General features: G+C 42.6%; 1 protein-coding gene across 2 annotated transcripts in view; it reads right to left on the bottom strand.

The window, feature by feature from the left end:
* The window catches only part of pola1 (polymerase (DNA directed), alpha 1), a 109365-nt gene that overhangs the window by 55689 nt on the left and 27301 nt on the right, over nt 1-26375 (bottom strand). For both annotated transcript variants that reach the window (XM_014157251.2, XM_014157252.2), the window contains 18 exons: nt 25117-25276; nt 23860-24026; nt 23536-23648; nt 23264-23377; nt 22918-22992; nt 22664-22802; nt 22387-22541; nt 19335-19419; nt 19162-19223; nt 18920-19009; nt 7629-7745; nt 7251-7426; nt 7014-7143; nt 6779-6898; nt 6319-6412; nt 5597-5721; nt 5313-5462; nt 4998-5120 (listed from right to left, as the gene is read on the bottom strand). In XM_014157251.2, coding sequence (XP_014012726.2) covers nt 4998-5120; nt 5313-5462; nt 5597-5721; nt 6319-6412; nt 6779-6898; nt 7014-7143; nt 7251-7426; nt 7629-7745; nt 18920-19009; nt 19162-19223; nt 19335-19419; nt 22387-22541; nt 22664-22802; nt 22918-22992; nt 23264-23377; nt 23536-23648; nt 23860-24026; nt 25117-25276 — 2195 coding nt within the window. The remainder of the gene's footprint in view (nt 1-4997; nt 5121-5312; nt 5463-5596; nt 5722-6318; nt 6413-6778; nt 6899-7013; nt 7144-7250; nt 7427-7628; nt 7746-18919; nt 19010-19161; nt 19224-19334; nt 19420-22386; nt 22542-22663; nt 22803-22917; nt 22993-23263; nt 23378-23535; nt 23649-23859; nt 24027-25116; nt 25277-26375) is intronic.

The raw sequence follows: 26375 nt of genomic DNA, 5'->3' as shown, positions 1-26375 counted from the left end.
CTTCTTACCAAATTCCAAAGCACATCTTCAGAAGAAGCCAAGAAGACGAGTAACAAACAGCAAAATCACTAGCCTATGTCAATCTAAAATCCCCCATAGTAGAAAAGTTTAGGGTAAGCATACTCGGTAAGCCAACTTGCATCTGTGGATTGAAATAAAAAAATGTTCTGTTATTTAATGTTTCAACTAATTCATCTGGATGTTATATTCATTATTTTATTTTATTATAAACCAATTCACATGTTTTATTATTAAGTTATTGACAATGTGTAAGTTCCCACTCGTGACCAGTCTCAAAGCTGCAAAAAAAACGTTGGCTTTGAGGCTACCCTCAGATAAACACTTAAAATATATATTTTTAGTACGTTTTCAGATAAGTGATCATACTTTATCTAAAATTGAGACTAATGTGCTGATATATGCACATGATAGCCTATTTCATGAGCATTCATTACCTTTTCTTACCAACTGAATATATGGGTTTTTCATGCTAGCAGTTGTGCTAGCAGTTTTTGCTGTTAAATGAACCTTGCATTGTTATAGAGTGCATTCAGAAAATGTTTAGACCCCTTCCCTTTTTCCACATTTTTACATTCCAACCTTATTCTAAAATTGATTCAATAATTTTTTTTGTCAATGTACACACAATACCCCACAATGACAAAGCGAAAACCAGTTTAGAAATGTTCGCAAATGTATTAAAAATCAAAAACAGAAATACCTTATTCACCTAAGTATTCAGACCAGAGATGTTTGAGGAGCAGGTGTCCACATTATTTTGGTAATGTAGTGTAGATTCCTTTTTTGTAAATTCGACATTCATCTCAGGTAGGCTTAAAGGGTACAGTAGCACAAAAAGCACTCCCTCTATACATAATGTAAATGACAATGAAGCATTATTATTCAGTATGCTCAATACTAACTTAGCACAACATTGTAGTTTATAAAGTATATTTATACCCCCAAACCATTGGTTTCTAATATTTTATGAGTAGACTTTTCTATTCCGTCTTTCTCACCATAAATCACTTTTGTTCCAATTAAGGCCAGTATGCTCCTATTAAGCCCGGTTGGCATTGAAACACATGGGGATAGTGTGTTGATATGCCTAATATTCAATGAACATGAGCAAAAATATATATTTACAGATTTAAACTGATTAAAACACACAAAAACTAGTTGTGTGTTGTGCATCTAGCTATGGTGCCTTTACCAAGATTAGAACCAATTAAAAAACATTTGTACCCTCTCCAAGACGTTTGGAGTGAACAAGTAGTCGTTGATGCAGAGAGAGAAGAAATAGATCAGGGTTGGGGGGTATCAGGGACAGAAGACCTACAAAGTGGTGGATAAAAATGCAAACAAATGGAGGGACAAGAAAATGACTATTGGGGGACTACTCATGCACTTTTTGGGTGGGGGCTTATTGTTGTCTTGCATTCATCCAGGTGATTCTGTTTTTTGGTCCACCACCGATATCTTTTTAATACATAGAGAGAGATTTAAAAAACTGTCTTCAGATAGGCTTTAGGGAGACAAGTAGATTAACAAGAATAGCAGTACAGCAAATGTAAATGAAATTTCAGATAATTCATTGAAAGTTGTGTGTGTGTTATGGTCATCGTTACATGGCTTCTTATCCAGAGGACCAGTGTGGACGCAGAGTTGAGTTCTAACTAGGGATGCACAATATATCGGTGAACATATCGGAATCGGCCATTATTAGCTAAAAATGCTAATGTCGGTATTGGCCCGATGTCTAGTTTAATGCCGATGTCAAAGCTGACGTGCATACCTATATAACATAGGTAAATTACGTAATGATGCCACATAAAATTTTGCGCTACACGTACAACATAGCATTCCCATCCTAGCCCACAATGTCTGCTGTGTGGGTATTGGCGCGAACTGGAACATGTGGTCGTGCACGTCGATGAGAATGCAGACCATGGAAGAATTGGGACATTTTCAGCTTCCAGGAATTGTGTACAGATCCTTGCAACATGGGGTCGTGCATTATCATGCTGAAACATGAGGATGAATGGAACGACAATGGGTGTCTCGGTACATTTAAATTGCCATCGATAAAATGCAACTGTGTTCGTTGTCCGTAGCTTATGCTTAGCCATACCATACCGTCACCATGGGGCACTCTTCACAACGTTGACATCAACAAACCGCTCACCCACACGACGCCATACAAGCGGTCTGCGGTTGTGAGGCCGGTTGGACATACTGCTAAATTCTCTAAAACGACCTTGGGAGGCGGCTTATGGTAGAGAAATGAACATTAAATTATCAGGCAACAGCTCTGGTGGACATTCCTGCAGTCTGCATGCCAACTGCACACTCCCTCAAAACTTAACATCTGTGGCATCGTGTTGTGTGACAAAACTGCACATTTGTGAGTGGCCTTTTATTGTCCCCAGTTTCTTGATATGCTACACCTGTCAGGTGGATGGATTATCTTGGCAAAGGGGAAATGCTCACTAACATGGATGTAATAAGATATAGAAGCTTTTTGTGCATATGATACATTTCTGGGATCTTTTATTTCAGCTCATGAAACATGGGACCAACACTTTACACATTGCATTTATATTTTTGTTCAATGTAAAATGTTCAAGTTTCAAACAATGAAGTATACGTTTTCAAAATGCATACTGCCTCCAGCTCATTGCAAAGTGGTGTGTGACGCGCTGAAACTTGCCGACCTTTGCCCATATGCACTTGAATGGCGAATGGGAAGAGCACTTCAATTAGCCTACCAGTTGAGAAATAAAAATAGAAGCACTTATTAAATCGTGGCCATAACACTGTTTTACCACAGGATTGCATTTAGAATGGTTAGGCAAGGATTGGGCTTATAAAAGCACGTTTCACTCCAGCAGCAACAAATGAGCGGATGTTTGAGAAGTTGTAGAAGCATCGTGCCGCCTGAACAATTTTTCGCTCATAGGCTCTGTATCTATATGCATGTGATAAACATAACTAACGAAAAATATACACGTGCCAATTTAATTCTACAAAATTATCCTACAGACCGATAAGCATGACCGGTCAAATGTATTTCCATCAATGAATAGGCTAAAAAGCATTATTTTGCAATGGGATTTTTTCTTCTCCTCCCGGTCAATTGTCCAGCGCTAGTTTCATTTATCGCATTTTTATATATATAAAAAAAGATTATTGGCCAAAAGCCAGCTACTAGCTACTACCGGCTAACGGAAACCCTGACCCACACGGGTCACAGTTCAAACTAAGTAGCGTTCCACAACCATCAACAGCTCCCATAGACTAAAGTGTCTAACACTAACCTATCCAAAATAACCATTGTGTCAAATGTGATTGTACATTACATCTGTGTATGCCCTCCCCTCTACCCCTGGCTCCCACACAAAGGAACCAAAAATAACACATTGGGGCCATCTGTGCCGGACCCTGAGCCGTGTAACCCTAAACCCTCCACTTAATGCTCCCCATCCCCTAATACCCCCACATACCAGGGATGGGGGGACAGGGGCACAACAAATGTTTCCCTACAAAGGCCAGAGTTCAAACAGTAGAGTTGTCTCTCTGCCTCACAAACACACGCTTGTACACTAATGCGGGTGCAACTTGGCAGAAGGAGGGAGATTTCCCTTCCAACCTGGTAAATCAGACAAGAACATCCAGAGCCAGGGGGCTGTCATCCCCTCCTAAGCCCAGGCATCTTAACCCCTCCCTGGACTGAGAACTCACAGTGGCCCCAGGCCTGACCTGCTATTCCCAGAGGGGTTAGGCCTCAGCTTAGACAAGAGTGAGAGAAAGAGGAGATCCCACACACAAACAAAGAGGGGACTACAAAGGGAGCCGCAAAAAGGCCTTTATAAGCAAAGCATTCTGGGTCAGTGGTGGTGTTGTGTAATGTTTATTTATAAACAGCCCTAAAATCAGATCATAAAAGGAAAGCATGAACGGGAAGATTCAATTGATGATAGGTCTGTGTATGGTGATACAGGACAGCTATGTGGTTTTAGACAAGTATAAATACACTAGAAAACACACTACAAAAAGACCCAGCTGCCCTTTTTGGCTCCCAATCAATAGAAACTAACTTGGAGCTACTTGGCTTTCAACTGTCAGAAGTCTAATCTGAGTCAAGGTCTTTCATTTTCAAAGTGACTTCTTAGAACTGCTTATTTTAGGTGTTCTATTCCAGAGTTTATACCGTTGAGTAGGGATTGCATTAACCATAGAATTAGAACTTCCCCTAATTTTATAGAAGGGGAGAATCCTGTGTACATCACTGATAACTTACTAAGTCGTAGTTCAGCTCTGAAGCAGAACTATGCAGGGGAGGATAGCCCTGGGCTAATGCTGGTCCTATCTATTCTACTGTCACAGAATGAGGTGTGAAATTAAACTAGGCTAAGACCAAACCCAAGGCTCAGGGCTACAGATACAGATACGGCACACCTGTTAATGTTGGGATCAGTCACTCACTCTCACAGAGCTGAACCAAACACACAAGCACACGCACTGACCTCTATTAGGGAACACAATGGTGCTGTAAGGGAATCCCAATAAACAGCTCCCTGAGGATCACTGGAACACCAGAGGTAGGTGTGGGTATTGTTAGAGCTCATTAAATTAATACAGGCGTGGTGTGTGTGGTGACCAGCTACAGGTAAACCCCTGACTAAAATCAGACCTTTATGTCACCCTTCAGCATCCCCTGCTGTCCCTAAGGCTAAGAGGAAAAAGTGTTGCTACCTCACAGTCCAACCACAGATGATGAAACGAGATGGACCAAATGTATTCAGAATCAGACATTACATTTGTCAATGCAAAAAATGAAAAGGGATTATCAATATCAACAGAAGAAGAAAAAAAATGTGGAAGAGTAGTGGTGTGTGAGAGGCTGGTCTTGGACTGCCCTCTAGTGGGATTTGCTCCAGCATTCATACTTGACCAGTCGTTCACATCTACAGTATACCCAGCAGGACGTAACTCACCTCTCTGCCCTTGTGTGTGACAAGCGCGGCCAGTGGCTTGGCGTAGAAGCGGCTGAAGCTAAAGCCCAGACAGCCGTACATACTGTTAGCCGTCAGCTTCAGAGCCTTCTGACGGATGTCATACTGCACAAAGAGACAGAGAGATTTAGAGAAAAGCAAATAAGTTCAAATAGTCCTGTGTTATTCAAGAAAAGCCACCACCTACACATTTCAGCTTCAACCAAGTGGGGTCTGGGTTATGAGTAACAAATCAGAGGTTTCTGAAAATCACAACAACAGAGAGAAACCTGACAGCAGAAGTCGTTATGCATGTACCTGCAGGTAAAGGTCAGGGTTGATGTCTTGTGCTTTCATCAGCTGTTTCACTTGTTTACGTCGTTCCACCAGCTTGCGAATCTCTTTGGGCAGAATTCCCATCTCCAGGTCGGCGTCCGGAACCTCTGGAATCTCATCAGGGTCATGCTCCTTTTGGCACAGAAACAAGAAATGGTACTGTTCAAATAACACACACACACACACACACACACACACACACACACACACACACACACACACACACACACACACACACACACCACTACACACACACACACACACACCTCAGTCTTCTTGCGTGTGCTGTGGGCCTCTCTCTGTACGGTGGTAAAGCAGATGTTGAACTCTTGAATGATGGAGGGGTACAGACTGTTGAAGTCTAGCAGCAACACAAACTTATCATAGAAACCTACGGGGAGTGAATAGGAGTTACTACACACAGACCATTTCATCAAAATAAAATACATTTCGGTGCCACTCAGAATTCTTTGCTCCAGTGAATGTCACACTCTAGGGTGCATTCTGACTAGCAGGGTACTTCATAGAAACACACGTCTATCATTTTGTTGGTGTACATATTTTTTTTACATTGTATAATTCATAGTAAACAAAGTCTGCATAACAAAACAGTAGTTACTACACACACCTTGTTCAATATGAAACCTAACGGAACTATCAGTTTTATGGAACACACAAACCTTTTTCTGACAGTATGCAGGAAGCGAGTACAGTAGCCTCAAACAAAGACCATTATATTTGGAGGGGGGGGGGGGGTTATATTTCCGGGAATGATTAAAAACACTTCAAAACAATTCAATCCATGCTACAGTACTATTGATGAGGTGTGTAGACAACACTTAAGGTAAGGACAGGAGAACATCCCCACATATTACTTCTGTTACAGCATGGACATTTTGGGGCGAAATTCACACAGAATGTTACAAAAACATATTAGAAACGTGAGAGACTTCATAATGCACATATGACCCCCCCCACCCCGACTCACCCACTTTGGGGTCCAGTACCAGTCCACCTGCATATGCTGCTTTCTTTCTTCTACTCTTCCCTTTCCCAGAATCCCCCTCCTCCTCTCCCTCTGTCTGAGTGAGGGAATGTGAGAGCGGAAAATGGAGAAAGTGAGATGGAGAGCGAGAAAAAATTAGAGAGAGAAACAGAGAAAGTGAGAAAAGGAGAGGTGAACGTAAGAGAGAAAGGAAGAAAGTCCATCTTGCAGTAGGTCCATACAGTGAGTGAGTGATGACAGACAAATCTAAAAATGTTATATTACATTGGTAGGCTTCCTGTTCCTTTCAGTGCCAAAACCTAAATAAGCCAGACCTCAAAATCCCTAAAAACATGTGTGTGTTTAGACTTTAGTTTAGTGCAGTTCTCTACCCTGGCTCTTGCTACGACACAAAGGAAACAAAATCAAGTGTCTAGTATTGGCCTCATGCAAGTGAAAATACCAGTTCTTGTTGGGCCTTCTTGAAGGAGGGTTTGTCAGGTACGATGTAGTTCTTGTCATGGAAAGCATGGAGCAGTAGATACTCATTCCTTTCAGAACGACCCCCCATCAGAGTACGAGACTAGAGCGAGAAAACAAGACGAGAGAGAAAAAGAGAGGGCGGGTGCATGTGTTAAGAATTACTCAGCATTTCACTCAACGGTGCGTGTGTGTGTGTGTGTGTGTGTCTCGCTCACCAGTACGTTGCCTGCTATGTTGGTGATCTGCAGGGCGAGAGGCAGCACGTTGAGCTCACACATGATCTGGAGGATCAGCTTGGCATCCGTCCACGTCAACTCCAACAGGTACAACAGGTGGGGGGAGTCACTGATGGAGGGACAGACACACACCAGGACCTTTACAGCTGAACTTCAGATTTTTATTGTGGGACCAAGCACTCATATGTAGAGGCGCACGCACACGCACACACACACCTGTAGAGGTTTTTGATGTTCTCAGCAGGTATAGTGGCTCGCTCAGTCTTCAGCACCTGAGCAGCCAGCTCAGTCAGGTGGTAGCTCTTACAGCGAATCAGCTCCTTGGCTGAGATCTCAACGTCACACACCAGACGACCACAGGTGGCGCTCTTCTCTGCAAAGCCACTGCGACCCTACGCAGCACAGGCACCAGAGAGGAAGACCATTAACACCCACTGTAACCTCCACTATCCTTTGCTGTAAGGCCTAGATACGGACCAAAGCTACTGCAAAGGAGAGTGACATGTGCAAGCATAATGAAGGAGACGTTAGCTCAGTGGGCTAAGATGATATTGAGTTGCTCTGAGGACCCAGGTTCGAGTCCCTGATACTCACCCCTAGTTTGGGCATGTTGGACCTCTTGAGGCGTCCGATCTTAGACCAGTGGGGGACCTTACACACAGTGATTCTCTGAAGGAGCACTTCCAGGTCAAAGCCAAATATATCATGACCCTACAGGAAATAGATGAGAAGAGGTCAGCTGGGGTGTAAACATAGAAAGCAGAAATACACAGTGGATTCTGAAAGTATTCAGACCCCTTCCCTTCCACATTTTCTTAAGTTACAGCCTTATTCTAAAATTGATTAAATTATTTTTCACATAATCTACACACAATACCCCATAATGACAAAGCGAATATATATATATATATAATACACATATTTTTTTTGCAAATGTATAAAATAAAAATGCCTTATTTACATACAAAGGTTTTGGGTCACTTAGACATTTCCTTGTTTTCCATGAAAACATACATGAAATTAGTTGCAAAATGAATAGGAAATATAGTCAAGACACCGACAAGGTTAGAAATAATTATTTTTAATTGAAATTGTGTCCTTCAAACTTGGCTTTCGTCAAAGAATCCTCCATTTGCAGCAATTACAGTCTTGCAGACCTTTTGCATTCTAGTTGTCAATTTGTTGAGGTAATCTGAAGAGATTTCACTCCATGCTTCCTGAAGCACCTTCCACGAGTAGGATTGGCTTGATGGGCACTTCTTACGTACCATACGGTCATGCTGCTCCCACAACAACTCAATAGGGTTGAGATCCGGTGACTGTGCTGGCCACTCAATTATAGACAGAATACCAGCCGACTGCTTCTGACCTAAATAGTTATTGCATAGTTTGGAGCTGTGCTTTGGGTCATTGTCCTGTTGAAGGAGGAAATTGGCTCAAATTAAGTGCCGTCCACAGGGTATTGCATGGCGTTGCAAAATGGAGTGATTGCCTTCCTTCTTCAAGATCCCTTTTACGTTGTACAAATCTCCCACTTTACACCACCAAAGCACCCCCAGACCATCACATTGCCTCCACCATGCTTGACAGATGGCATCAAGCACTCCTTCAGCATCTTTCATTTTTTCTGCATCTCACAAATGTTCTTCTTTGTGAACCGAACACATCAAAGTTAGATTCGTCTGTCCATAACACCCTTTTCCAATCTTCCTATGTCCAGGGTCTGTGTTCTATTGCCCATCTTAATATTTTCTTTTTATTGGCCAGTCTAAGATATGGCTTTTTCTTTGCAACTCTGCCTAGAAGGCCAGCATCCCAGAGTTGCCTCTTCACTGTTGACGTTGAGACTGGTGTTTTGTGGGTACTATTTAATGAAGCTGCCAGTTGAGGACTTGTGAGGCATCTGTTTCTCAAACTAGACACTAATGTATTTGTCCTCTTGCTCAGTTGTGCACCGGGGCCTCCCACTCCTCTTTCTATTCTGGTTAGAGCCAGTTTGCGCTGTTCTGTGACGGGAGTAGCACACAGCATTGTACCAGATCTTCAGCTTCTTGGCAATTTCTCACATGGAATAGCCTTCATTTCTCAGAACAAGAATAGACTGACAAGTTTCAGAAGAAAGTGCTTTGTTTCTGGCCATTTTAAGCCTGTAATCAAACTCACAAATGCTGATGCTCCAGATACTCAACTAGTCTAAAGGGCAGTTTTATTGCTTATTTTAAATCAGAACTACAGTTTTCAGCTATGCTAACATAATTGCAAAAGGGTTTTCTAATGATCAATTAGCCTTTTAACTTATAAACTTGGATTAGCTAACACAACGTGCCATTGGAACACAGGAGTGATGGTTGCTGATAAATGGGCCTCCATCTTGCCACTGTAGGCGTACAAAGTACAAAGATCGCCTACAGTGCTGCCCTGCCCCATAAAAATAAACAAAAAAACAACACAATTCGAGTTTGCTATTCACAAGAAGCATTGCCTGATGTAAACCATGCCTCGAACAAAAGAGATCTCAGAAGACCGAAGATTAAGAATTGTTGACTTGCATAAAGCTGGAAAGGGTTACAAAAGTATCCCTATTCATCAGTCCACATTAAGACCAATTGTCTATAAAATGGAGAGAAGTTCAACACTGATGCTATTTTCCGTAGGAGTGGCCATCCTGCAAAGATGACTGCAAGAGTACAGAGCAGAATGCTCAATGAGGTTAAGAAGACCTGTTGGGGCTAGGGGGCAGTATTTTCACGGCCGGATAAAAAACGTACCCGATTTAAACTGGTTACTACCCTTGCCCAGAAACGAGAATATGGATATAATTAGTAGATATGGATAGAAAACACCCTAAAGTTTCTAAAACTGTTTGAATGGTGTCTGTGTATAACAGAACTCATATGGCAGGCCAAAAGCTGAGAAGATTACATACAGGAAGTGCCCTGTCTGACAATTTGTTGTCCTTCTGTTGCATCTCTATCGAAAATACAGCATCTGTGCTGTAACGTGACACTTTTTAAGGCTTCCATTGGCTCTCTAAAGCCGCCAGAAAGTGGAATGGGGTGTCTGCTGTCTCTGGGCAAATGTACAGCAGCAGAGTTTGTAAGTGGTCAGCCTGGGGACAGTGAGACTGAGATGCGCTGTCACGAGACTTTTCAATTTTTTTTCTTTCAGCCTTTGAATGAATACAACGTTGCCCGGTTGGAATATTATTGCTATTTTACGGGAAAAAAAATTGCATAAAAATTTTTTTTAAACAGCATTTGACATGCTTCTAAGTACGGTAAAGGAATATTTTGACATTTTTTGTCACGAAATGCGCTCGCGCGTTACCCTTCGGATAGTGACCTGAACGCACGAACAAAACGGAGGTATTTGGATATAGTTATGGATTATTTGGAACCAAAACAACATTTGTTGTTGAAGTAGAAGTCCTGGGAGTGCATTCTGACGAAGAACAGCAAGGGTAATCCAATTTTTCTAATAGTAATTCTGAGTTCAGTGAGCCCCAAACTTGGTGGGTGTCAAATTAGCTAGCCTGTGATGGCCGAGCTATGTACTCAGAATATTGCAAAATGTGCTTTCGCCGAAAAGCTATTTTAAAATCTGACATAGCGTTTGCATAAAGGAGTTCTGTATCTATAATTCTTAAAATAATTATGTATTTTGTCAACATTTATCGTGAGTCATTTCGTAAATTCACCGGAAGTTTTCGGTAGTTCTGAACATCACATGCTAATGTAAAAAGCTGGTTTTTGATATAAATATGAACTTGATTGAACAAAACATGCATGTATTGTATAACAATGTCCTAGGAGTGTCATCTGATGAAGATCAAAGGTTAGTGCTGCATTTAGCTGTGGTTTTGGTTTTTGTGACATATATGCTTGCTTTGAAAATGGCTGTGTGATTATTTTTGGCAGGTTACTCTCCTGACATAATCTAATGTTTTGCTTTCACCGTAAAGCCTTTTTGAAATCGGACAATGTGGTTAGATTAACGAGAGTATAGTCTTTAAAATGGTGTAAAATAGTCATATGTTTGAGAAATTGAAGTTATAACATTGAGGTATTTGTATTTCGCGCCACGCGATTCCACCACCTAGCCCATAGAAGTTAAGAAGAATCCTTAAGTGTCAGCTAAAGACTTACAGATATCTCTGGAACATGCTAACATCTCTGTTGACGAGTCTACGATACATAAAACACGAAACAAGAATGGTGCTCATGGGAGGACTCCACGGAAGCCACCACTGCTGTCTTAAAAAGAAACATTGCTGCACGTCTGAAGTTTGCAAAAGTGCACCTGGATGTTCCACAGCGCTATTGGCACTATATTCTGTGGACAGATTAAACTACAGTTGAGTTGTTTGGAAGGAACACACAACACTATGTATGGAAGAAAAAAGGCACAGCACACCAACATCAAAACCTCATCCCTACGGTAAAGTATGGTGGAGGGAGCATCATGGTTTGGGGCTGCTTTGCTGCCTCAGGGCCTGGACAGCTTGCTATCATCGATGGAAAAATTAATTCCCAAGTTTATCAAGACATTTTGCAGGAGAATGTTAGGCTATCTGTCCCCCAATTGAAGCTCAAAAGAAGTTGGGTGATGCAACAGGACAACGACCCAAAACACAGAAGTAAATCAACAACAGAAGGAAATACGACCTGCAGTGGCCCAGTCAGAGTCCTGACCTCAACCCGACCTCAGCATGACCTCAAGAGATCAGTTCACATCAGACATCCCAAGAATATTGCTGAACTGAAACAGTTTTGTAAAGAGGAATGGTCCAAAATTCTTCCTGACTGTGCAGGTCTGATCCGCAACTACGAAAACGTTTGGTTGAGGTTATTGCTGCCAAAGGAGGGTCAACCAGTTATTAAATCCAAGGGTAAGAAGAAGGGCGGGGGTGTATGCCTTATGATTGTGATCATAACAACATACAGGAACTCAAGTCCTTCTGTTCACCTGACCTAGAATTCCTTACAATCAAATGTCGACCGCATTATCTATCAACAGAATTCTCTTCGATTATAATCACAGTCGTGTATATCCCCGCCCCAAGCAGACACCTCGAACAGCCCTGAAAGAACTTCATTGGAATCTATGTAAACTGGAAACGACATATCCTGAGGCTGATTTAATTGTAGCTGGGGATTTTAACAAGGCTAATCTGAAAACAAGGCTCGCTAAATTTTACCAGCACATCGAATGCGCGACCCGGGCTGGCAAAATCCTGGATCATTGTTACTCTAACTTCCGCGACGCATACAAAGCCCTCCTTTCAGCAAATCTGACCACGACTCCATTTTGTTGCTCCCAGCCGACAGACAGAAACTAAAACAGGAAACGCCCGTGCTCAGGTCTGTTCAACGCTGGTCCGACCAATCTGATTCCACGCTTCAAGATTGCTTCGATCACATGGACTGGGATATGTTCCGGATAGCGTCGAACAACAACATTGATGTATACACTGATTCGGTGAGTGAGTCTATTAGCAAGTGCATCGGTGATGTTGTACCCACGGCGAATATTAAAACCTTCCGCAACCAGAAACCGTGGATTGATGGCAGCATTCGCACAAAACTGAAAGCGCGAACCACTGCTTTTAAATCAGGGCAAGGCGACCGGAAACATGACCGAATACAAACAGTGTAGCTATTCCCTCCGCAAGGCAATCAAACAAGCTAAGCGTCAGTATAAAGACAAAGTGGAGACGCAATTCAACGGCTCAGACATGAGATGTATGTGACAGGGTCTACAGTCAATCACAGATTACAAAAAGAAAACCAGCCCCGGCGCGGACAGCGATGTCTTGCTCCCAGAGAAACTAAACAACTTCTTTGCTCGCTTTGAGGACAATACAGTGCCACGGCCCGCTACCTGCGGGCTCTCCTTCACCGCAGCCAACGTGAGTAAAACATTTAAACGCGTTAAACCTCGCAAGGCTGCCGGCACAGACGGCATCCCTAGCCGCGTTCTCAGAGCATGCGCAGACCAGCTGGCTGGTGTGTTTACGGACATATTCAATCAATCCCTATCCCAGTCTGCTGTTCCCAGATGCTTCAAGAGGGCCACCATTGTCCCTGTTCCCAAGAAAGCTAAGGTAACTGAGCTAAACGACACTGCCCTAACCACAACCTCAGGAGGCTGAAGAAATTCGGCTTGTCACCAAAAACACTCACAAAACTTTACAGATGCACAATCGAGAGCCTTCTGTCGGGCTGTATCACCACCTGGTAAAGCAACTGCTCCGCCCACAACCGTAAGGCTCTCCAGAGGGTAGTGAGGTCTGCACAACGCATCACCGGGAGCAAACTACCTGCTCTCCAGGACACCTACACCACCCGATGTCACAGGAAGGCCAAAAGATCATCAAGGACAACAACCACCCGAGCGACTGCCTGTTCACCCGGCTATCATTCAGAAGGTGAGGTCAGTACAGGTTAGAGTTCGACCGACTATGATTTTTCAGCGCCGATACCGATTATTGGAGGACCAAAAAAAAGCCGATACCGGTAAAAAATAAAAAAAAAAAAAAAACGGCCGATTTTATTTCAATTTATTTTATTTATTTGTAATAATGACAATTACAACAATACTGAATGAACACTTATTTTAACTTAATATACTGCTCAAAAAAATAAAGGGAACACTTAACCAACACATCTTAGATCTGAATGAAAGAAATAATCTTATTAAATATTTTTTTCTTTACATAGTTGAATGTGCTGACCACAAAAATCACACAAAAATAATCAATGGAAATCCAATTTATCAACCCATGGAGGTCTGGATTTGGAGTCACACTCAAAATTAAAGTGGAAAACCACACTACAGGCTGATCCAACTTTGATGTAATGTCCTTAAAACAAGTCAAAATGAGGCTCAGTAGTGTGTGTGGCCTCCACGTGCATGCTCCTGGGCATGCTCCTGATGAGGTGGCGGATGGTCTCCTGAGGGATCTCCTCCCAGACCTGGACTAAAGCATCCGCCAACTCCTGGACAGTCTGTGGTGCAACGTGGCGTTGGTGGATGGAGCGAGACATGATGTCCCAGATGTGCTCAATTGGATTCAGGTCTGGGGAACGGGCGGGCCAGTCCATAGCATCAATGCCTTCCTCTTGCAGGAACTGCTGACACACTCCAGCCACATGAGGTCTAGCATTGTCTTGCATTAGGAGGAACCCAGGGCCAACCGCACCAGCATATGGTCTCACAAGGGGTCTGAGGATCTCATCTCAGTACCTAATGGCAGTCAGGCTACCTCTGGCGAGCACATGAAGGGCTGTGCGGCCCGCCAAAGAAATGCCACCCCACACCATGACTGACCCACCGCCAAACCGGTCATGCTGGAGGATGTTGCAGGCAGCAGAACGTTCTCCACGGCATCTCCAGACTCTGTCACGTGCTCAGTGTGAACCTGCTTTCATCTGTGAAGAGCACAGGGCGCCAGTGGTGAATTTGCAAATCTTGGTGTTCTCTGGCAAATGCCAAACGTCCTGCACGGTGTTGGGCTGTAAGCACAATCCCCACCTGTGGACTTCGTGCCCTCATACCACCCTCATGGAGTCTGTTTCTGACCGTTTGAGCAGACACATGCACATTTGTGGCCTGCTGGAGGTCATTTTGCAGGGCTCTGGCAGTGCTTCTCCTGCTCCTCCTTGCACAAAGGCGGAGGTAGCGGTCCTGCTGCTGGGTTGTTGCCCTCCTACGGCCTCCTCCACGTCTCCTGATGTACTGGCCTGTCTCCAGGTAGTGCCTCCATGCTCTGGACACTACGCTGACAGACACAGCAAACCTTCTTGCCACAGCTCGCATTGATGTGCCATCCTGGATGAGCTGCACTACCTGAGCCACTTGTGTGGGTTGTAGACTCCGTCTCATGCTACCACTAGAGTGAAAGCACCGCCAGCATTCAAAAGTGACCAAAACATCAGCCAGGAAGCATAGGAACTGAGAAGTGGTCTGTGGTCCCCACCTGCAGAACCACTCCTTTATTGGGCGTGTCTTGCTAATTGCCTATAATTTCCACCTGTTGTCTATTCCATTTGCACAACAGCATGTGAAATTTATTGTCAATCAGTGTTGCTTCCTAAGTGGACAGTTTGATTTCACAGAAGTGTGATTGACTTGGAGTTACATTGTGTTGTTTAAGTGTTCCCTTTATTTTTTTGAGCAGTGTATAATACATCAATAAAATCAATTTAGCCTCAAATAAATAATGAAACATGTTCAATTTGGTTTAAATAATGCAAAAACAAACTGTTGGAGAAGAAAGTAAAATGTGCCATGTAAAAAAAGCTAACGTTTTAAGTTCCTTGCTCAGAACATGAGAACATATGAAAGCTGGTGGTTCCTTTTAACATGAGTCTTCAATATTCCCAGGTAAGAAGTTTTAGGTTGTAGTTATTATAGGACTATTTCTTTCTATACCATTTGCATTTCATATACCTTTGACTATTGGATGTTCTTATAGGCACTTTAGTATTGCCAGTGTAACAGTATAGCTTCCGTCCCTCTCCTTGCCCCTACCTGGGCTCGAACCAGGCACACATCGAAAACAGCCACCCTCGAAGCATCGTTACCCATCGCTCCACAAAAGCTGTGGCCCTTGCAGAGCAAGGGGAACAACTACTCCAAGTCTCAGAGCGAGTGACGTCACCGATTGAAACACTATTAGCGCGCACCCCGATAACTAGCTAGCCATTTCACTCGGTTACACCAGCCTAATCTTGGGAGTTGATTGGCTTGAAGTCATAAACAGCTCAATGCTTGAAGCACAGCGAAGAACTGCTGGCAAACGCATGAAAGTGCTGTTTGAATGAATGCTTACGAGCCTGCTGCTGCCTACCATTGCTCAGTCAGACTGCTCTATCAAATCATAGACTTAATTATAACATAATAACACACAGAAATACGAGCATTAGGTCATTAATATGGTCGAATCCGGAAACTATCATTTAGAAAACAAAACATTTATTCTTTCAGTGAAATACAGAACCGTTACGTATTTTATCTAAACGGGTGGCATCCCTAAGTCAAAATGTTGTTGTTACGTTGCACAACCTTCAATGTTCTGTCATAATTATGTACAATTCTGGCAAATTAATGACGGCCTTTGTTAGGAATAAATGGACTTCACACAGTTCGCAACGAGCCAGGCGGCCCAAACTGCTGCATATACCATGACTGCTTGCACGGAACGCAAGAGAAGTGACACAATTTCCCTAATTATAAGAAATTCATGTTAGCAGGCAATATTAACGAAATATGCATGTTTAAAAATATATACTTGTGTATTGATTTTAAAGAAAGGCACTGATGTTTATGGTTAGGTACACATTGGTGCAACGACAGTGCTAAATCGCCACCCGTTTGGCGAAGTAGGCTGTGATTCGATGAGAAATTAACAGGCACCGCATCGATTATATGCAACGCAGGACACGCTAGATAAACTAGTAATATCATCAACCATGTGTAGTTAACTAGTGATTATGTTAAGATTGATTGATTGTTTTTATAAGATAAGTTTAATGCTAGCTAGCAACTTACCTTGGCTTCTTGCTGCCCTAGCGTAACAGGTAGTCAGCCTGCCACGCAGGCTCCTTGTGGAGTGCAATATAAGGCAGGTGGTTAGAGCGTTGGACTAGTAACCGGAAGGTTGCAAAAATGAATCCCCGAGCTGACAAGGTAAACATCTGTCGTTCTGCCCCTGAACAAGGCAGTTAACCCACCATTCCTAGGCCATCATTGAAATTAAGAATGTGTTCTTAACTGACTTGCCTAGTTAAATAAAGGTGTACCAAAAATTCTGATTTCCGATTGTTACGAAACTTGAAATCGGCCCTTCTGATTAATCGGTCGACCTCTAGTACAGCTGCATCAAAGCTGGGACCGAGAGAATGAAAAACAGCTTCTATCTCAAGGCCATCAGACTGTTAAACAGCCATCACTAACATTGAGTGGCTGCTGCCAACATACTGACTCAAATCTCTAGCCACTTTAATAATTACAAATTGGATGTAATAAATGTATCACTAGTCACTATAAACAATGCCACTTTATATAATGTTTACATACCCTTCATTACTCATCTCATATTTATATACTGTACTCTATACCATCTACTGCATCTTGCCTATGCTGCATCCATATATTTATATGTACATATTCTAATTCATTCCTTTGTTGTGAAATTGTTAGATTACTTGTTATATATTACTGCATGGCGGAACTAGAAGCACAAGCATATCGCTACACTCGGATTAACATCTGCTAACCATGTGTATGTGACCAATAAAATTTGATTTCACATACTTTTCCCACCCTGCACTGTGAATGTTTACACGGTGTGTTCAATAAAATAAAAACATATCATTGTGTGTGTGTTATTAGTTTAAGGAGACTGATTGTCCATTGTTGTGACCTAGATGAAGATCAGATCAAATTTATGCAGAAATCCAGTTTGTAGCCAGTCATTTACAACATTAATGTCTACACTGTATCTGATCAATTTGATGTTATTTTAGTGGACAAAAAAAAAAAAGCTTTTCTTTCAAAAAAAGGAAATTTCTAAGTGAAACCAAACTTTTGAACGGTAGTTTAAGTATTAATTTCTGCAGCATTGAATTTCCCCAAGAACACAGTCCTTAAACGAAAGACGTTTGGAACCACCAAGACTTCCTAGAGCTGGCAGCCCGGCCAAACTGAGAAATTAGGGGAGAAGGGCCTTGGTCAGGGAGGTGACAAAGAACCCAAGTCACTCTGACAGAGCTCTGGAGTGCCTCTGTGGAGATGGGAGAACCTTCCAGAAGGACAACCATCTCTGCAGCACTCCACCGAATCAGGCTTTTATGGTAGAGTGGCCAGACTGAAGCAACTCCTCAGTAAAAGGCACATGACAGCCCGCTTGGAGTTGCCAAAAGGGGCCTAAAGGACTCAGACAAAGAGAAACACGATTCTCTGGTCTGATGAAACCAATATTGAACTCTTTGGCCTGAATGCCAGGCCGCACATCTGGAGGAAACCTGGCACCATCCCTACAGTGAAGCATGGTGGTGGCAGCATCATGCTGTGGGTATGGCTTTAGAGGCAGATCCTGGGAGACTAGTCAGTATCGAGGGAAAGATAAACGGAGCAAAGTGCAGAGAGACCCTTGATGAAAACCTGCTCCAGAGTGCTCAGGACATCAGACTGGGGCGAAGGTTCACCTTCCAAAAGGACAATGACCCTAAGCACACAGCCAAGAGAAAGCAGGAGTGGCTTCGGGACAAGTCTCTGAATGTCCTTGAGTGGCCCAGCCAGAGCCCAGACTTGAACCCGATCGAACATCTCTAGAGACCTGAAAATAGCTGTGCAGCAAAGCTCCGCATCCAACCTGACAGAGCTTGAGAGGATCTGCAGAGAAGAATGGGAGAAACTCCCCAAATACAGGTGTGCCAAGTTTGTAGCGTCATAGCCAAGAAGACTCGAGGCTGTAATCACTGCCAAAGGTGCTTCAACAAAGTACTGAGTAAAGGGTCTGAATACTTATGTAAATGTTCTATTTCCGTGTCTTATTTTTTATAATTTTGCACAAATTTTGAAAAACCTGTTTCTGCTTTCTCATTATGGGGTATTGTGTGTGGATTGATGAGGGGGGAAAAAACTATTTACGCAAATTTAGAATAAGGCTGTAACGTAACATTTTGAAAAAGTCAAGGGGTCTGAATACTTTCCGAATGCAATGTATGAAAATTACATATCAAAGTAGCTCCTATGCAGCGCATATTCTCAATTAGCTTATTACGTCAATCATAAGTATCTCATATGAAGCTGGTCTGTATCTTTATGGTTCTGCTATGTAGCTCATAAGTAGCTGGTATATAGTTTCCCGTCCTACTCACCACCACGATGTCAGGGTCAAGCTTGTGCATCTTGGCCAGGAAGAATCCCAGTAGAGTTCTCTCAGTGGCCGCTATCTCCACCTTACCATTCTGACAGAGGGGGCAAGAGAGAAATGAGAGGGTTGATCAAGTCAAAGGAGGAGAGGGACGCATTTCTAAGCATTTGAACAGGGCTCTGACTTCACCTGCTCACGGACAGGATTTCAGAGAAACCAGTGTGGTGTTGTTCTGTCATCACTCACCTTCTTCTTTACAGCATCCATGAAGTCATAGGGGAAGATACAGTCGTTGGGTTTACTGACCACTAAAACACACAAAGGACAGAACACTGAGTGAGCAAACATTTGAGACAGTGAAAAAGCCACAACATCCTTCCTCTCTCCTCCCCTCCTTGCAGGTTGTGACGCCAACTCACCACAGAAGTGTGTCTGGTAGGGGGGTTGAGGGGGGGCCTTGTCCAGGTGGAACCTGTGGTGGACCAGGGCAGCCAGGGACACAATCTAGGGATGCACAGGAAGCAGGAAATAATAGGTAAGGTTCAGGCCAGTTGCATCACTAATTATTTAGCCAGAGTCAGTATCACACGTAATCACACCACACAGACAGAGAGTGAGAAACGGGGTTTGTACAGACAGTGGCATGTTAAATTTAAGGACTTTAACACTAATATTCTAATATCCCCAACATTTTCCATACGCACAAAAGGCAGGATTGAATCTACATTTGTCAGGCATTTTAGCTCTCAATGTGACGTTAGGTGGCACCTAATCATTCAGTTCTGTACCTGCCTGGCTGAGTGCCAGTGTAGGTGGAATGAGCGAGCTCACCTGGCAACCACAGTACAAAACACACAAGGAAATAAAACTCGGTAGTCTGTCTGGAAATTAATTGGCAAGACCAATACATTTTTCTAATATTTTTGATAAACATATTTGTTCATAATCTGTTCTCATCTCAATTTAATTCAAGTACTTTTCAAGTACCAACTTGAGAAAATGTCTGATTTTCAAGGTATTCCAGTACTTGAATTTCAGAGTGCCATATTGAAGTACATTAAGCACCTTGTGCAAACCCTGGATAGAGAGAGGTGGATGGTTTCAGAAGACTCCAGACATGTAGGGTTAATGTGTAACCATGGCTTTTCAGCCCTTTTGCTGCTCAGTGGCTGGAAAATTTGAACAATAACATGCAAACGCAGAGGTAATGGCTGTGGTGCCACGGAGAGGGTCTGACCATTGTTCAAGTGAATGACAGAATTAGTCATTTACTAGATTACTCACAGTGGGAGTGTAGCAATATAACTCATAGAATGGGAACATTGTCTCCTCAGACCATGTCAATGCCATAGAATGGGAATATCTGTTCTAGTGTCTGAATGGGAATGTGATCTAGGAATTCTAATTCTATGGGTTAGTTAAAGGGTACTTGTTCCACTTGTTAGTTCCACCTAGACTAAAAACTGCTGTGATGCCATATCCAGAGTGCTGAGGTTGGGGACTGTATGTGCAGCCGTTAACCTATCTAAACCAGGGGTGTTCAACAGGGGGTTAGCAGCCCTGAAGTACTGCAGGGCTGAATAAATACATTTTTAATGACATGCCTACAGTAGTAGAATAGGCTACCAGTGCAGCAAGTAAGCTTTCTTAACTTGGACTGTCGGAAATAAAAATAATTCAACACGTCTGACCTTTGTTTACCAGCTAAACAGCTGATCTTTACAAAAATGTGTTTGGAGTTACCTTTCTAGCTAATAGACTATGTTAGAGTTTATACTTCCTCTTCCAATTATAATGTGTGTGTGTGTGTGTGGGGGGGGGTCAAAATAATGAAAAACTATCTACCAAATGTATTCATTTTAAAATGTTGATTACTTCTCCTTGCCATTATCATTCACCTGATAAGACGTTACATTCTCCCCCCCACGTTTATGTATGATGGGGGTCTATGGCTCACTGGTTTGCCTGGGAGGGGGTCCCTGGGCAAGAGAAGGTTGAAAACCCCTGATCTTAACCTGTTAGGGCTAGGGGGCAGTATTTGCACGGCTGGATAAAAAAAATGTACCCGATTTAATCTGGTTACTAATCCTACCCAGTAACTAGAATATGCATATACTTATTATATATGGATAGAAAACACTCTAAAGTTTCTAAAACTGTTTGAATGGTGTCTGTGAGTATAACAGAACTCATTTGGCAGGCAAAACCCTGAGACATTTTCTGACAGGAAGTGGATACCTGATGTGTTGTATTACCTTTAAACCTATCCCATTGAAAAACACGGGGCTGAGGAATATTTTGGCACTTCCTATTGCTTCCACTAGATGTCACCAGCCTTTACAAAGTGTTTTGAGTCTTCTGGAGGGAGATCTGACCGAACAAGAGCCATGGAACGATGATGGCCCATTAGACACCTGGCGCGCGAGTTCATGTTGGGTACCCTCGTTCCAATACGTTATAAAAGAGTATGCATTCGTCCACCTTGAATATTATTCATGTTCTGGTTAAAAAAGGCCCTAATGATTTATGCTATACAACGTTTGACATGTTTGAACGAACGTAAATATATTTTTTCCCCTCGTTCATGACGAGAAGTCCGGCTGGCTTAGATCATGTGCTAACAAGACGGAGACTTTTGGACATAAATGATGAGCTTTTTTGAACAAAACTACATTCGTTATGGACCTGTGATACCTGGAAGTATAATCTGATGAAGAGAATCAAAGGTAATGGATTATTTACATAGTATTTTCGATTTTAGATCTCCCCAACATGACGTCTAGTCTGTATCGCAACGCGTATTTTTCTGGGCGCAGTGCTCAGATTATTGCAAAGTGTGATTTCCCAGTAAGGTTATTTTTAAATCTGGCAAGTTGATTGCGTTCAAGAGATGTAAATCTATAATTCTTTAAATGACAATATAATATTTTACCAATGTTTTCTAATTTTAATTATTTAATTTGTGGTGTTGACTTGACTGCCGGTTATTGGAGGGAAACGATTTCCTCAACATCAATGCCATAGTAAAACGCTGTTTTTGGATATAAATATGAACTTGATAGAACTAAAAATGCATGCATTGTCTAACATAATGTCCTAGGAGTGTCATCTGATGGAGATTGTAAAAGGTTAGTGCATCATTTTAGCTGGTTTTATGGTTTTGGTGACCCTGTCTTTGAATTGACAAAACATTACACACAACTCTTGTAAATGTACTGTCCTAACATACTCTAAATTTATGCTTTCGCCCTAAAACCTTTTTGAAATCGTAAAACGTGGTTAGATTAAGGAGATGTTTATCTTTCAAAGGGTGTAAAATAGTTGTATGTTTGAAAAATTTGAATTTTGACATTTATTTGGATTCAAATTTGCCGCTCTTGAAATGCACCTGCTGTTGATGGAGTGCACCACGGGTGGGACGCTAGCGTCCCACCTAGCCCATAGAGGTTAACATATGACAGAGAGACGGACCTCGTTGTGGTGTGTCTTGGGGTTCTGTACAGTCTTCAGGCTGATGGACATGACAGTGAGAGGTGGAGGAGGCAGGTCTTTGACCACGGTGACCAGGTCACTACGCATCGCCACTGCTTCCACCTTACACCAGCTCACAGGCACGCTGCTCAACTCTACAGGGAGACAGGAGAGAGGGTTAGTGTTAGAGGTGTGTGTTTCTTGTTTGTGTGAGTGTGTGACTATGAGAGAGTGCGTATGAACATCTGTGTGTCTCAGAACGTGTGTGTAGTCTTACGTGGGGTCTTGATGTCCAGCCAGCAGGGTCCTTTGATCTTCCTGCTGAGAAGGAAGTGTTCCAGGCTGGAGGTGTTGGTTCCAAACACCTTGGAGAAAGTCGCCCCCTTGAGGTCCGAGGGCAGAGACGGATACTCAGCCTGCACAAAGAATACAATAATAATGGATAAGATACGAGTGAGTGAGTGAGTGGTGAGTGAGTGAGTGAGTGAGTGAGTGAGTGAGAGAGAGAGAGAGACAAGCGAGAATACTCACAGAGTATCTGACTTCCAGGTACTCGGACTCTGTAGGGACGTCAGCGATCTCAAAGGCGTAGCTCTTCTCCACTTTCTACAGAGGGAAACAGAGAGCACAGTCAGTCTATCAACTAATCATTCAACCGAATCAGTCAACGTGTCTATAATAAACATGCTAAGGAAGTCATGAAATGAACATTGGTTCCCATGTGTAGGCTACTTCCTGGTCTCTGCTAAGAAAGGGAAAGGAGTATACCTAGTCAGTTGTACAACTGAACGCATTCAACTGAAATGTTAACCCAACCCCTCTGACATTCTGTAAGTCTAATCCTTCTCTATCTGGTCCTAGGGGAGACAACACAGACCTTGGACTTGAACTTCATGATCTTAAACTTCTCAGAGAGGTCATTGACCTCCTGGTAGACGTCCATCATCCCCACCGGAGTGTCTGTCTCCTCGCCCGTCTTTGGGTTCACCTTCTGTCAATAACACACAACCAATAAGGAGACCCATTATAAAACACACAACCTACCAGAAGAGCAATCACAAAACAGTATTAAGAAACCAATAGTCTAACATGGTGTGAAAACATGGATATTCTGGAGTAGATGATCATGTGACAGGAAACAGGACTCACGCGTTCGCGGGGCAGGAAGTGCATGGTCCTCTCGATGTTCTTCACTGACACACAGCAGCTGACGTGGGCCTTGGCTGACTCGATCCACACCTTACCAAATAGGTACACCACACCTGGAAAACACATTACATAACCATAAAATGACCCCATCTTAACACGTTTAGCCACATTTTGTTTAGGAAGGGCTCACTTTCTTGGTTGTTTTAGTGAGGATTCCTGGACATCTGATTGGTAATATGAACTCGGTTGGCTGTAATAGTCTATGGGTTAAGTAAGAACACACCTGTTTGGCTGTACTAGTCCATGGGTTTGGTAAGAACTCACCTGGTTGGCTGTATTGGTCTTCGAAGGCATCCAGCCAATAGAAGCGGAACATGAGCTCTCCCTCTAGCCCCTCGGCCAATGGGAGACGGCTGGGGTCGACTTGCACCTCCATGGGGGCCTCACTGTCCCCCTCCTCCTGACCCCAAGACCCCCCCAGCTTGCCACTCCTGGAGGAACAGGATAGAGGGGCTAAAATGGTTCTCATGATCCAATGGTTGCTAATGTAAACCAGTGGTACTAAAAATAGTTGAAAGTACTACTTAAGTAGTTTTTGGGGGTATCTGTACTTTACTATTTGACAACTTCTACTCCACTACATTCCTAAAGAAAATAATGTACTTTTTAGTCCATACATTTTCCCTGATACCCAAAAGTACTCGTTACTTTTAGAATGCTTAACAGGACAGGAAAATGGTACAATTCACGCACTTATCAAGAGAACATCCCTGGTCATCCCTTCTGCCTCTGATCTGGCGGACTCACTAAACAAAAATGCTTCATTGGTCAATTATGTCTGAGTGTTGGAGTGTTCCCCTGACTATCCATAATATAAAAGAAAGTCATGCCGTCTGGTTTGCCTAATATAAGGATTTTGAAATTATTTATACTTTTACTTATTTTAGAAATTACATTTACTTTTGATACTTAAGTATATTTAAAACCAAATACTTTTACTCAAGTAGTATTTTACTGGTTGACTCCCTTTTACTTGAGTAAAAGTAAAGATACCGTAATAGAAAATGACTCAAGTATGACAATTGAGTACTTTTTCCACCACTGATGTAAACACACACACAAAGGTATTTGGCCTTGACTCATAGTATAACCCATAGAGATAGAAGACTAGTGCCCAAAAGCCTATTTCAGCATTGGCAGCGTCACTGTGGACTTTCACCATTTTTGAAGTAGTCAACTTGGTGGGACTTCATATGGGTTAAGGAAGGACCACATAATTCCTACTCAAGTCACCATGAGGGATCAGCCAATTAATTACACGTGAGCAAACATTCCATAAATGCAGGTGGCAGTAAATCCCCAACGATGACTTTATACCTGTTCAAACAGTATGCAGCCTTTCAGTTTGTTTGCCAACTCATAAAAGTAGAAGAAAATTGACAACTTCAAAATGGAGATGGCCTCAATGGCACTGCCTGTGCTCTCACAGACACCATAATGGGACAGATACAATGATGCCATGTCTAGCAAAGTCTATGGTAGAACCACTAACAGAAGACAAGCAAGCAAACACACACTCACAGTAGGACCAGGTCCTGTGGTTCTGCTTTGGGTTCCACTTTAACAGCCGGTTTGGTCTCTGGCTCCTCCTCTTCATTTACAGGCCCCTCCTTTTCCTGTTCATGCCCCACCTCCATGGGTTCGTCAAAGTCCACCCCGTCAAACTGCAGAGAGTTGTCCTCTGGGAGAGAGGGCAAGGGAGAGAGAGATTGATTGAGAGATGGACAGACTGACAGCCATTGGGGAAAAGGTAGTGTTTCCCCTTGGATCGTTGGTGTGGCCAATGGTGCACTGTCCGACTGAACATTTTAGAGGCCCTCCTCTTGGCTGCGGAAACAATTTTGCTGTTTTAAAGCTAATTTCCCACAATTCTACACATTTGGCCATGGTGCTTACAGAAAATGTGCAGTTTTAAAGTAACCGTCCAGTGAAAATCTCCCTTTTAAAAGTTAACATTCTGGAAAACTCAAACCCAAATAATGTTTTTGTCCTATACTCGTATGTGGCCAATGCATAAATTGGGAGTAAAAATAAATAAGATAAAAAGCACTTAAAAACCCCACCTCAAACTTGTATCTTAAACAGACCATTTCAATGCTTGCTATTTCCTTACAGAATATGTCATATTCCTGAGGAGGATGAGCTGGAAATCAGCGGTCTAGAAGAGGATGAGCTGGCCAATAAGCGGTATACTAATATCAATATTCTGTTGTAGGGGTACGCCCACACCATTCAAACAAAAAAAATGCTGTTTTTTAATATAATTATACTGAACAAAAATAAACACAACATGCAACAATTTTAAAGATTTTATAAGGAAATCACTCAATTTAAATAAATGAATCAGGCCCTAATCTATGGATTTCACACAACTGGGAATACAGACACACATTGGTTGGTCACATACCTTAAATTTATTTTTAAAAAGTAGGGGCGTGGATCAGAAAACAAGTCAGTATCTGGTGTGATCACTCTCTACTGCACCTGCTATCTCTAACTCTGAATGCTCAACTATGAAAAGCCAACTGACAATTACTACTGAGGTGCTGAGCTGTTGCACCCTCTACAACCACTGTGATTATTATTAGACCTTGCTGGTCATCTATGAACGTTTGAACATCTTGGCCATGTACTGTTATAATCTCAACCCAGCACAGCCAGAATAGGACTGGCCACCCAGAGCCTGGTTCCTCTCTAGGTTTCTTCCTAGGTTCCTGCCTTTCTACTGAGTTTTTCCTAGCCACCATGTTTTGCTTGCTGTTTGGGGTTTTAGGCTGGGT

This window comes from Salmo salar, chromosome ssa19 (genome assembly GCF_905237065.1).
Source record: "Salmo salar chromosome ssa19, Ssal_v3.1, whole genome shotgun sequence".
NCBI classification, from domain to species: domain Eukaryota; kingdom Metazoa; phylum Chordata; class Actinopteri; order Salmoniformes; family Salmonidae; genus Salmo; species Salmo salar.
Note: the sequence above shows the minus strand (reverse complement) of the source record. Positions and strands in the feature narration are given on the sequence as shown.